We start from the raw sequence: 13,197 nt of genomic DNA, 5'->3' as shown, positions 1-13,197 counted from the left end.
CTAGATGGTTCCGTGTGTGTGTGTGTGTGTGTGTTTCTTTTTGTTTTTTCCCTCATTTTGTGTGACGGTATAGCACCTGGTTGTCTATTATTCCTGACTCTTGCCAAAATGACTGTCTCACTTCCTTTCTAATAATGCCTTTCCTGGACAATGGTAAGATATCCTTATCTTATCAGAATCCTATATCTGTCCTATAAGAATAAGATATGCTTATGTATAGATTGTCATTGGAAAACAAGCTGAAGTCTACTTATGTCTACCTTGTGTCTCTTCTCTGTGCTTTGCTAACCTACACTTCTTTAGGGGAAAATGTGGTCCAGGGTTTACAGCCATGTGACAACACCAGAAGAATAAATACCCTTCTCCTACATCTTGTAGCACCTCACATCAGTTCACTTCACATCAGTCATGGAAGATAGAGTAGAAGAAAAACAGTTTTTTTTTTTTACTTAGAGATCAGGTAGAAATGTGATCTTTGCCCTTATTATTCCAAGTTCTTCTTTTCTCTTCCCTTTTTGGCACCCCTCCCTGCTTCTCTCCACCACCTTTTCCTGCAACTGATGCATCTTTCCCTCAGGCCTAAATGACTACTTTTCATTTTAACATATCATTACCTCTTAGTCCCATATGTTATATGTAGTTATGGGACCCTAATGTTTAGAAGAACCTCCAGGACAGACTGGTCTAATTAGAGTCATGTTTGCAACAATGTTTTTTGAAATCTAGTTACTGTTGCTGGTTGTTGAGTGAGTATATGTTCATACGGACTTAGTAATTGAACAGGTACTGTGTGAAAGTATGGGACAGCTAGGTGGTGCAGTGGATAGAGCACTGGTCTGAGTTCAAATCCAGCCTCAGTCAGCATCTGTGTGACCCTGGGCAAGTCATTTAATCCCTGTATGCCTCAGTTCCTCATCTGTAAAATGGGGACGCACTGGAGAGGGACATGGCAAACCGTTCCAGCATCTTTGCTGAGAAAACTCCATGCACAAGTCCACAGGGTCATGAAGAGTTGAACTGACTGAATGACGGAACATCTACATGGGAGGCAATGTGCTACAAAGGCAAAAATAACAGCCTCTGCCTTTCACGTAGTTACAATGATAACAGTGGTTTTGAAGAAGCATCTTTAAAGACCACGATCGAATTTCCTCTCTTTACCTACCCCTCCTCCCCCTGCCAACTATTTTGAGAGTTAAGAATGAACAATGCAAGCTTCTTGAGGGCAAGAATGTGTTTGGTTTGTTGTTGTTGTTGTTGTGGGGGTGTCTTTATATTCCAGGTCATATCACATAGTTAGTACTCAATTGATTCTTATTAAATTGAAATTAGGATAGAAATAGTTACAAAATGTTTGTTACTAAAGTGGGAAGTAAAATATAACCAGACTGTTATCATCCCAACACACCCTATTTCAAAGAAAAAACTGCCAACAGGATTATTTGTTACTTTTAACTCTATGGCCTGTCCTTTAAAAAAAGGGGAAGGGGGATGAGTGTGAGATGGCGTATCTGTGTGTGTGCGTGTGTGTGCTATGATGTTGCACCGTGGATTGCATGAAAAGCAGAGGAAAAATCTGCCATCAGACAGTTGTTCATACCTCGTACCCATTCGTTTTGCTATAGGATAGATAGGTGAATAAGTAAAAACCTGGAGTTTGTTTCAGGGGTTTGCAAAATACTTTACTTGGAAGATGCTAGTATGGGGGTAGGGAAGCTCCTTCCTATGTTTATATTTTTTCCTCAGCATATAAATATGAACTATTATTTATTTTCAACAGTTGTTATTATTATTAAACCAAATACCTAATTTACTTAAGAGTTTGAAACAATACTTTGACCTGGAAGTCAAACTAGTGAACAGTTTTTCTCTTAACAGAATGATATTTATGGTTTTGTGCTAATGTTGTATTTTACCAGAAGTATCTTATGGGAGATTGAAAAATAGCCTATATGCCTTGAATTGAGACTGGGCTGTTATCACTTGACCCTTTCCCCTTTCCTCATTACATTTAAATTAACACATAAAATATGGTCAAGGGCTTTAGCAAAGGGCATTGTCTTAGAAGAAATACAATTTAGAGATATATTTATCTAGATAGATAGATCTATCAATCTAGATTTCAAAGCTAAATACACATAAACTGTCTTTTTACAGGGCAAATATATGGATATTGAATTTGACTTCAAAGGAGATCCACTGGGAGGAGTGATAAGCAACTGTAAGTATTGTTCTTAGGTTCACTTAGAAAATTTTTCAGTAGTTTTATAAAAAATATAATAGTAAATAATAGTAAAAGTTTAGCTTGGAGTTTTGATTTCAAAATACAGATGTTATATGTTATAAGAACAGGGACATTTCCCCTTTTGTGCATAGAATTTGGAGATTGGAATTTCAGGTTTTTTTTGTCTTTTGTTCTCGTACATTATAAAATACAGAATGTAGACATTTGAATTCTACATATAAGGGTATATGAATAAACCAATAAGCTGTCAAACTACTAAGGTAAGATGAATTTTAAAATCATTTAATCTTTTTCTTTGACCATTTTCAATAAATCCCTTTTAAAAAAATGTGTCAAGTGCCTCCTTTGTGCAAGGCATACTCTAGAAATAAAACGGCAAAGAAGAAATTGTGTTCTTTCTTATCCTCCTTTGTTTTCTTCCTCCCCTCTTGAAGGAAACCTAATGTATAAAAATATGAGTTTGAAAGAAAATAAAAGATTTGTTTTATAGAAAGGTTTATATTTCGAGGATTTTAAATGGCAGGCTTCCTTACTTAACGCATTTAGAATATTATTACATTTACACAAGTTTTTATTACCAAACTATTCAGCGAAATATCTATTGTACAAAATGGAGAACAGATTTTAACTTGAAGATTGACTATGAAAACCTTTTGACACCATTATGTCTGGGTGAATTAAATTTCATAATGCATTGGATGGAATTTCAAATTCACTCTCTTTGTTTCTGCTTCTGTGCCCGCTGCTAATCGGACAGTTGTCTCTCCATATAATTCTTCATCTCCCTGTGTAGACTTATACTGTATCATTACTTTAGAGTCAGTCATTTGTTAAAGAGATGACTTTGGGGAAATGCATTACTATTATAAAATGGTTAGTATCATAATGGACTTACCCTGAATAATTTTGTACACCGTATTTGGGAAAACAACAAGAGTGTTCATGCAAGCACTTCATGATATAGCAGAAAGGATATAATTGTTACACCTGACAGACTAGCTAGGCTGGCTCCATTCCAAATCCATGACATCTTATGATTCATTTTTGTTGTTGTTCGGTCGTTTCAGTTGTGTCTGTCTCTTCGAGATCCTGTTTGGGGTTTTTTTTGGCAAAGATACTGGAGTGGTTTACTATGTCCTTATCAAGCTCATTTTACAGATGAGGAAACTGAGGCAAACAGGGTGAAATGCCCAGAGTCACACAGCTAAGAAGCGTCAAGGACCAGATTTGAACTCAGGAAGATGAGTCTCCCTGACTCCAGCCCCACCACTCTATTCACTGTATCACCTAGCTGCCTCTTATCGTGATTCATAGTTTGGTATAAAAATTCGTGTGTGTGTGTGTGTGTGTGTGTGTACACAATGTATACATATATGTGCATTTAAGACACACACACACACACACACACACACACACACGAATGTTGTGAATCAACGTTTATCAGACATTTGTGCTATCCACGGCAACTCTCTGTGTTGATAGATAGTTCACTGGGAACTCTTCTCCCTGATGATGTCACAGAACCAGCCTTCTCACCACCAAAATGTTCAAGGCACTGGGCTTATGGAGATGAAGCTAAAAAGATGACATAGTTCCTGTTTAGAAATGGTTTAAAATGTAGTAGGCCGGGATAAAGCGCATACACAGATTACCACAGTGCAAGTTAGAATATGATTAAGTACATTTGAAGAGTGAGTGACATGAGCGATAGGAGGAAGGAGGGATAATTTTTATTCTAGGTAGCCATACCAGGGAAGGGTTCAGGGAGGTGGTAGCAACTGAGCTTGGGGCTTGACTCTGAAGAGTAATCTTCAGCAAGTTGCAGGGGTTTATGAATACTATTCTGAGAAGTATTACTTTTTTCAGAACCTAGTTCCAAAATGTATTTATAAGTTTCCAGCATTTCCCTTTATGTATAAAGACAATTGAAAAAACTAATGTTAATTTTAGTTGATAATAGTGCTGTTGTTGTTCAATCATTTTAGTCATGTCCTCTGACTCTTTGTTATTCCATTTGGGCTTTTCTTGGCAAAGATACTAGAATGGTTTGCCATTTCCTTCTCTAGCTCATTATACAGATGAGGAAACTGAGTCAAATCGAATGACTTGTTCAGAGCCACACAGCTAGTAAGTATCTGAGGCTGGATTTGAACACAGGTCTTCCTAAATCCAAGTTGAATGTTCTATCCATTGTACCACCCAATTGCCCTTAGATAACAGTATTACATTATGTTTTTATGGAAAAATAAGCACAGTAAACACAATTGCAGGAATATGAATATCACTGTATTTTAAAATTTAGACCCTTCCTAGCTGTGTGACCCTCGGAAAATTCACTTAACCTGTTTGCCTCAGTTTCCTCAACTGTAAAATGGGGATGATAATAGCACCTACTTCCCAGGATTATTGTAAGGATCAAATGAGATAATATTTATAAAAGTTCCAAGTTGAATTCTAAGATAAAATATATAAACTATATATTTATATAAATAAATATATATATTTATATAAATATGTAAACTATATATTTATATAAATATATATAAAATATAAACTTCTCTAGTTTTTAATACACTTACCCAACTTGACAACTTGATCTTCCTGTCCTTACAGGACATTACTGCCTTCCCCTCCCCTCTTCTTCCAGCTAAACTGGCCTCCTCTTTTGTCTTCCCATGTTACGCTCCATCTCCAGACTCTCCTTTATCCTGGACTCTAGTCCCCTCTTCCTTTTAGATGGAATTTATGCACTGTCTCCTTCATGAAGCCTTTCCCAATTCTCCACAGAGTGCTAGGGATCTCTCTCCCAAATGACATCATATTTAGCTGCTTCGTCTATATTTGTATTTATTTACTTTATTTTTTAAGTGTACATGTTTTTATGTGTAATTGTTGTGTGCTGTCAGAATGTAATCTGAACGGGGAGCAGAGCTGGTTTCATCCCTTGTACTTGGATCCACGGGGTCTAGCATAGTGCCTGGAATGCAGTAGGCATTTAATAAATGGTTGATTAATCAGCAGGTTAATTAGCCTTTGTTTTTTCATTATTCTTGAAGAAGCATATGGAGAGGAAGAAGCAACTCACTGTGGATTAGAGTTTATCTGTCTTCAGGGAAAGGATTTCATATGTTTGCGTTTCTTAGCATTTGTTTCCATAATGAAATTATTTTGATATTTGTGGTAATGGGAAACAGCCAATCATTTCTAAATATCCTTTGCTTTTTCATGGGAAGAGAAGGAATGAATTAGTGTTAAGGCAGGAAATGTCTTCCTATAGGCGTTAGGATGTTCATGAGTGCAGCAATCAGCCCTGTTTCTATAAGCAGCTGGGCATTCTATCTAAGGGAATATAAAATAATGGAGAAATGTGCTTCCTTTCTCCAAAATATATGGCATATCCCTGAAACACAAGCATACAAATATAGGTATGGGGTTGAACCCTCCACCCCCCCACACATACTCCTTGTATCCTGAAAGGAAGATAAGATCCCTGGGGCTAGCTGTAATGCCTCCACACAGGGAATGCAAAGGATTCTTCTGAGCCTTACTTAATCTTCTTTCTGGCCAGTTGGGCCCTATTTAGGAGAGTTGGAGGGAGATGTGAAGTCAGATCTCCAATTATCTTTTCTTCTGTTAAAACAGCCTCCCTGGCCTGTCTCATCCATCCCCACGTCTTCAGTTATCTTTGGGCAGATGACCCACAAGCCCTCTGGCCCCAGGGCTTCAGTTCTTCCCAAAAGCCTATTTGATAGCTCTTGACCTGGCTCTGCTTCCTTTCTCAAACTTAAATCTAAAACCAAACACATAATTTTCTTCCCAAAACCTATCCCAGCTCCTTGCTCCCCATTTTCCGTATTTGTTATCACCCTTCTCCACTACAGTGTGCTTATTATGGGGGGTGGGGAACAGCACGGGTATGCTGGTAAATGTTTAACAACTGTCTCACATTGTTCTCCCCCCAAAACCCCAAGATGTGCCCATAGCACACTTTTAAAGATTAATCCACATTATTAACACTTAAAAGTCTAGACCAGACTATCGATGGCACCAGCAGGGTATAAAAGTTTAGATAAAACTCATCTCCTGTCCTCTGGGAGATTGTATATATATAGTTGAGAAGGAGGCAGGGAGGGGGGCAGATAATAGACTTAGAAAACAAGTACTTTTGTGGGATCTGAGGAGGAAGGTTTTTATTGAATCTTTACAGATTTCCCTGGCTTTTAAAGCCCTTTCACAACCTGGCTCCACTCTACCTTCTTCACAGCCTCATGTATTACTTTCCTTCACACTCTGCAGTTCAGACTGGCCTTCTGAAGCTGCTCAGCTCACCAGCCCTCTGTGCTTTGCCCAAGCTGTCACCTCCCCCCATCCTACTCCCACACCTGGGATGAATGCACGCCCTCCTTGTCTCTGCTTCTTAGAATCAGCTGTTTTTCCATCAGAACTTGTATTAAGTGCTACTTTCTACATGAGACTTTTCCTGATTTGCCTTCTCCAAAACCTCCCCTAGAGTCCTCGCCCCCGCCAGCTGCTAGTTCCTCCAGTTCCTCCCATAATTACTCTGTGTATACTTATAAATATACATGTTGTCTCCCTTGATAGAATATAAGCTTCTGCCTGGCTCAATCAGTGGCCCTTAATAAATGCTTATCAATTTATTTTTTCAACCATCAAGATCAGGTAACACTTTCTGGAGGTGGGAACCTTTTCCTAGAGTTTAAATTAAAGGTTGAATTCATGAGACAAAGCTTAGTTCTGAACAAAGGTCCTACAAGTAAGAGTGCTGTGTCAATTTTGACTTCTCACACTCCCTTAGTTGCCAAGTCCTTGTACTTTTTGACTCTGTTGTTCAGTTGTGTCAGACTTTTTCCAATCTCGTGGATCGTACTATCCATAGGGTTTTTTTTGGCAGATACTGGAGTGGTTTGCCATTTCCTTCTCCAGTGGATTAAAGTAAATGGAGGTTAAGCGACTTGCCCAGGGTCACTCAACCAGGAAGTATCTGAGACCAGATTTGAGCTCAAGTCTTCCTGACTCCAGGCTCATTGCTCCATCCACAGAGCCCCCTAACTGCCTCTGCTTCTTGACTCAGACTATCATAATGGCTTTTTTATGAAAAGGTGTCCCTACCTCAAGAGTCTCCTTGCCTAAGTCCATTATTCATTACAGTTTTCCTATTGCGTTATTCTGAACCTCTCATTCTATTACTTAAAAGCATTCTATTATAATAGACCACATCCTCCCCTTCCTTGTTTCTTCTGCTATTGCCTACAACAGAAAGTTAGCATTCAAGGCCCTCCACTTTAGTACGGTGCTTTGCACTTAATAGATGCACAATCAATATTTATTGAGTTTAATAAGGTGTAGGATAACTGGAAACATATTGTTTCCCAAGATAATGAAAGTAGAATTATACTATAAAACTTGAAGTCTGAGTTACAGGAAAGTTTTGGGTGTGGAAATTAAAATCCCTTTCAGAATCATTTCTTTAGGCAACATGATACAGAGGGAAGAGCCCTGGGTCTATAGTTAAAAGACCTGAATCCAAATCTTACCTCAAATGCTTAGGTGATGCAGTGGATAGAGTGCTGGGCCTGGAGTCAGGAAAACTATTTCAAATCTGGCCTCAGACACACCCTAGCTGTGTGACCCCTGGGCAAGTCACTTAACCTCTTCCTTAGTTTCTTCATCTGTAAAATGGGGATGATGATAATAGCATTTATTTTCTAGCATTGTTTTGATGATTAAATGAGATAATAATTGTAAACACTTATCACAATGCCCCTCACATAGTGAGCCCTATAAAAAAGTTGGCTATTATTATGATTATTATTACCATCTGAATTTTGGACAACTTACTGAGCCTTAGTCTCCTCTGTAGATCTGTGTAATCCAGTGATCTCTTAGATCTGTATGAGGGAAGTTAAAATATTCAGCTTTTTAAAGACATTTAAAAATATTTCATGGCTTTTGAAAGTTGATACAGCTATTTACTTAGAAAATTAAAATAAGCCTGGAATTCTTGAGCTTTCATTTTATTTTTAATTAGCTATTATAATTAGCATAATCTAATTATGAATTTTTTTTATAAGATTTCTCATTCTAAGTAACCAGTTCTTGTTAGTTCTAGCAGCTTTTTTTTCTCACTATATCCAGGCAAGCTTATCAAGTTTGCATCTGTAAGTAAATTGTAGGTTTTGACCTTGAGGCTAAAAGGTAGAGGAGGAACACACCTGTCTCACCAAGTTCAAATGACCTTGTTACAAATTATTTCTTTATCCCCTGCCATTTCTTCGGCCATAAATAGACAACCAAGTCAGTTCAGTCATTTAACTATTATATACTGTATGTTTGAGGTTTAATTCACTTTCATATTTTGCTCCTTTCTAACATAAAAATAACATATTCTGGTTGTCATTGGTTCTTAAAATAATAAAAAATAACTGAAATCTTTTAGAAATGACATATATGGAGTACAGTCATCATCATCCATTATTTGGCTCCTGTGGTTGATAAGTAGTTAAGAACAGTGGGAAGGGCAAGGTCTCAGGCTCTGGAGTGTTATCACATAACAAGAATAAAGTAGACGAGCCCATGCTAAGAAAAGCACTGACAGGTGAATACACGGAGAGAGTCAGCCAGATTAGCCCTTGTAGTTCATATTTTAGTTTAGTTGTCCCAATCCTTGGCCTTTCAAGTGTTAGACACATGCATAGTCAGAATTCTGTCTCTATACTTATTGCTCATTTTTTTTTAAGTACCATGTCATTGGGTACTTTCAACAATCACGTGTTGCTCTATATCTGTTAATAAATAAGTATTACTTATTGTTTCTTGGGATATCCAAGTGGTGCAGTGGATAGAATGCCCAGCCTGAAGTTGGGAAGTCTCATCTTCTTGAGTTCAAATCTGGCCTCAGACACTTACTAGCTCTGTGACCCTGGGCAAATCACTTAACCCTTTTCCCCTCAGTTTCCTCCGTTAAGAAAGCCCCAAATGAGATCACAAAGAGTCAGACACAACTGAAAATGGCTGAATAAAATAGATAAATATTAAGGTTATCAAATGATCAGCAGCATGGAATAGTAGATGGATAGAGAGCTTGTCTTGGAGTAAGGAAGACGTGGGTTTAAGTTCTGAAGCTAACGCTTAACCTCTCAGTGCTCCCTGGAAATCTTTTAGGACTATAAATTACAGAGAAGTTGCTGTTCTGCATTAATAGTGAGAACTTTCAACACTACTGAAATTACAGATCCCATGTAAAAAAAAAAAGTAAATTATTTTCTTAGTTATGTCTCATGTCTGGTTACATTAATTAATGGATTTTGTTTTTATAGTTCTAGGGGAAAACACAATGGGATGCTATTTCTGAATATTTAAAAAAAAAAAGAAGGTGCCACTCATTTATAGAGATGAATCCCATGCTACTTTCTATTGACTGACTTTGTTTGCAGTGTTTTAACAAGTTTATACTCAAAGACAGTGACATTGACAGGCAGATCATTCTTATTTTTTGGGACAATTATAACACAATGTAAGAATTTTTTTTTTCCAGATGAAGGGAGGTACCATTATCAGGAGATATTTATTTTTCATAAGTTCATTGGTAGAAGAAATGAGACAGAGTAATAGTATAGCCTAATTGTATTTTCTGTTTAAATGAAAAAGGCTATCACCGTTATGTGTTATACTCTGGATCCCCTAAAATAAAGCAGAACAGCTGTGTTTTGTGTCAATAAATAAGCAATAATGATGATGTTTTGTTTAAGGGTATACTTTAAATGTCAACTTGTGACTCTCTGTGTGTGTGTGTGTGTGTGTGTGTGTGTGTGTGTGTGTGTCTCAGTCTCACTGTCACTATGCTAGGCACTAAATTAAATGATGGGAATAGATCCAAAGATGAAGTGAAACAGTTCATTGCCCTTTCCCCATCCTTTCCTTCCCTTCTCCTCCATTTCTCTCTCTTCCTCCTCTCCTGCCTCCCTCCCTCCTTCTCTTCGTCTCTCTTTCTCTCTCCTCGCTGTCTCTCTCTCACGCCGTCTCTGTCATTTTCTCTCTTTCTCTCTCTGCTAATGTGTTAGTAAAGTATGCCATTTTTATGTTTCTCTCCTTTACATTCATTTTGTCCTATGTCTTCTAAACTCCTAAGTTCCTGGAGGTCAGAAGGTGTGACTTGTTTCTTCTGTTAGTACCTTGTGTGCCAAGCACAGTAACTTGTATACAGTGGGCGGTCATGGACTATGTTGACTTACAAGGGACAAGTTACAGAGTTGTTCCCTAAAGGCTTAACATAATAAGAAATTATTGTATTAGCCCCATTCTTTGTCTCCACATTTGAGTTTTGTGAGTCAAATAAATAAGTCAGTGTGTACAGAATCAAGTCTGTCATTGGCTTTGTTTATGTAGGTCTGTGCCTTGTGTACTGTCCTGCTCCCCTGGCTCTGCTTAGGTGGCGAAGGGGAGAGGGGGAACTTCCAATTACAATGCCAGAGTCAGCTCTATCAAGGGAGTGAATTCCCATGAGGCATTTAGGAAGCAGCAAGAACTGCAGAGGCAGGAAGCAGATAAAGCAAGTAGGTTTATTCAGCACATACATACTCACATACTTAAATAACTTGGGCAGGAGAAGAGATGTCACCATAATGGGTTGAACTCTGGAGAAAAATGGCACCAGAGACTTTTCCGGGGGTTGGGAGGAGGGAGTGGGTGTGGGACTTTTCATAGGTGCTATGAAACAGAGCAGTTTCCTTTTTTCTTGTCCACCTTTAATTAAGGGAGTTAGGTATGACCAGGGCCTGATTCCAAAGTAGCCTTACTGAGATGTCAGTGAAAAGAGTATCTGTCATTGGTTGATAGTGGGGTATGACGCTTGAGTCCTACTATGCTAATTAGGCAACCCTGAAGTGGTAGAGATCCCTGATAGTGAAGGGGCTCAGGGTGCCCCAGAGTAGGTGGGCCAAAGGTCACTATACATGTAGTGGATGCTTAGTAAATATTTATTGAACTAAATTTATAGGATCTCAGAGTTCAAAGGTACCTCAGAGATCATATAGAATAATAGTGCCAAACTGAAATAGAGAGTGTACAAATCCAATCCCTGTGGGCTTTATTGTATTTTTATTTATTTTGTTAAATATTTCCCAATTACATTTTAATCTGATTAGACCCTATTTTTGACACCAGTGATCTAGACTAATTTGAGAAAGAAATCCCACTTATTTATTTTTTTTTGCTTTTTGACTAGGCAGTGGGGTTAAGTGACTTGCCCAGGGTCACACAGTGAGTTAAGTATTATGTGTCTGAAGTCAGATTTGAACTCAGGTCCTCCTGAATCCAGGGCCGGTGCTCCATCCATGTAGCTGCCCACAGAAACCCCATTTACTAGGTGTCATCAGAAAGTCTTGTGGTATAGTAGATAGAATACTAGCTCTGGTGTCAGAAAAGTCATGGTTGTGCTCCTTGTAGGACCAGTATGACTTTTGACAAGTCACTTAACTTCCTGAGATTCATTTTCCTCATCAGTAAATTGAAAGGTTTGAATTTGTTATAGTTGCCCTTTAAAGTCCCTTCAGCTTCCTGATGTATGATCCTATGCACCTCCCAACTCAAGTTGATAGTCAGTGATAGAGAACTCACTACTTCTCAAGGCTCCCCAATTCACTTCCAAACAACTTTATTACAATAGTTTAAATTAAAAAATTATGAGACTATCACATTTGGAATTTGTCAAATTTTAATTGTTGGAAAACAGAAATTAGCTAAGAAACCTAAGTAACTCATTGCAACAAAATGGTGTGTTGTTACTCATGAAATAGAAAAAGGTATAAGGAAAGGGCTCCAGCCTACTGGGAAGATCTTCTATGGCCAGGTCATGGGACGACTTGAACAAGAATAGCTTAGGCTCAGGAACAAGGGTTTCAATTGCATCAATGCCAGGATTGTCTACCTCAATGAGTCCACAAGATAGAAGAGACTTTCAGGCTTATAAATTTAGTCTTTACAGAATTTTAAACAGTTTGAAAGCAAGAGTTGGTTAAAAACTTTAAGTAACTCACTGTCTAGTTCACTCACTTTGAACTAAAAGTAATAAATCATTTAAATTCACAGAGGGCATTTCTTTATGAGTAATTTATATATGTCTAATCCAGCACGTCTGCCTACAGGACTTTTTAAAAAATGATTTCTGCCTTTTTCTTGTAGTTGCAATTTTGCTGTTAGTCCCCAAAAAATCTGTATCAAGTACATGATAAACTCTTAGAAATTAAAAATTAATTAGCTTACACAGAAACCGTGCCAGCTTTTCAAACCCCACTTTAATTTTTCATGAGCACAAAATGGAATATCTTTGAAATTTTGTCACTCAGCTTACCCAGCTGTCTAGGGGTTAAATTGGATAACTTTGTCATGGTAACTTAGTTAAGACTTTTAGTTGATTTATGAAAATTGTGGGAGAAGGGAGGGGGGAAAATGGTTCTTTTGTTACTTTATGCCAGATGTTTTAGCTCCCTTTTGTCAGTTTGATTTTAAGCTGCAAATACATGACTGAAGTGCAAAAGCTGGACTGCACACAGAGTTGGCAAGGCTGAACTTTTGTTACAACCAAGACCTGTTTTCTTTAAACAGACGAATATTTTGTGCAGCATTTTGTTATCTGGAAATGTTATAAGAAGACGTTGCAGGCAGTTTTCTGCCTTTGAATTTCAAATTGTTTGTCAAACATCCTTACTTTCAGTTCTGAAGATGCTACTTCTGCACCTCCCCCACCCCATCCCTACCCACAGAGGATGCAGAGTTAGTTTTAAATGGAGCCAGAAAACTACTCTTGGATTGACTAAAACATCCTGGGTGTTGCAGTTCATGTGGAAGATCACTTTTTATATAACATAGGACATTGTTAACACACCCACTGAGTGTTCAAAAAGTGTTCGTCTATTTTAATTATACAGAAGGAC

General features: G+C 37.9%; 1 protein-coding gene across 4 annotated transcripts in view; it reads left to right on the top strand.

Moving 5' to 3' along the window:
• The window catches only part of MYO1B (myosin IB), a 220,278-nt gene that overhangs the window by 135,089 nt on the left and 71,992 nt on the right, over positions 1-13,197 (top strand). For all 4 annotated transcript variants that reach the window (XM_027865829.1, XM_027865831.1, XM_027865832.1 and 1 more), the window contains exon 7: positions 2,158-2,221. In XM_027865829.1, coding sequence (XP_027721630.1) covers positions 2,158-2,221 — 64 coding nt within the window. The remainder of the gene's footprint in view (positions 1-2,157; positions 2,222-13,197) is intronic.

The sequence above is a fragment of the Vombatus ursinus genome, unplaced genomic scaffold (assembly GCF_900497805.2).
Source record: "Vombatus ursinus unplaced genomic scaffold, bare-nosed wombat genome assembly UNPS02014779.1, whole genome shotgun sequence".
NCBI lineage: Eukaryota > Metazoa > Chordata > Mammalia > Diprotodontia > Vombatidae > Vombatus > Vombatus ursinus.
This window is presented reverse-complemented; position numbering and strand designations above follow the sequence as displayed.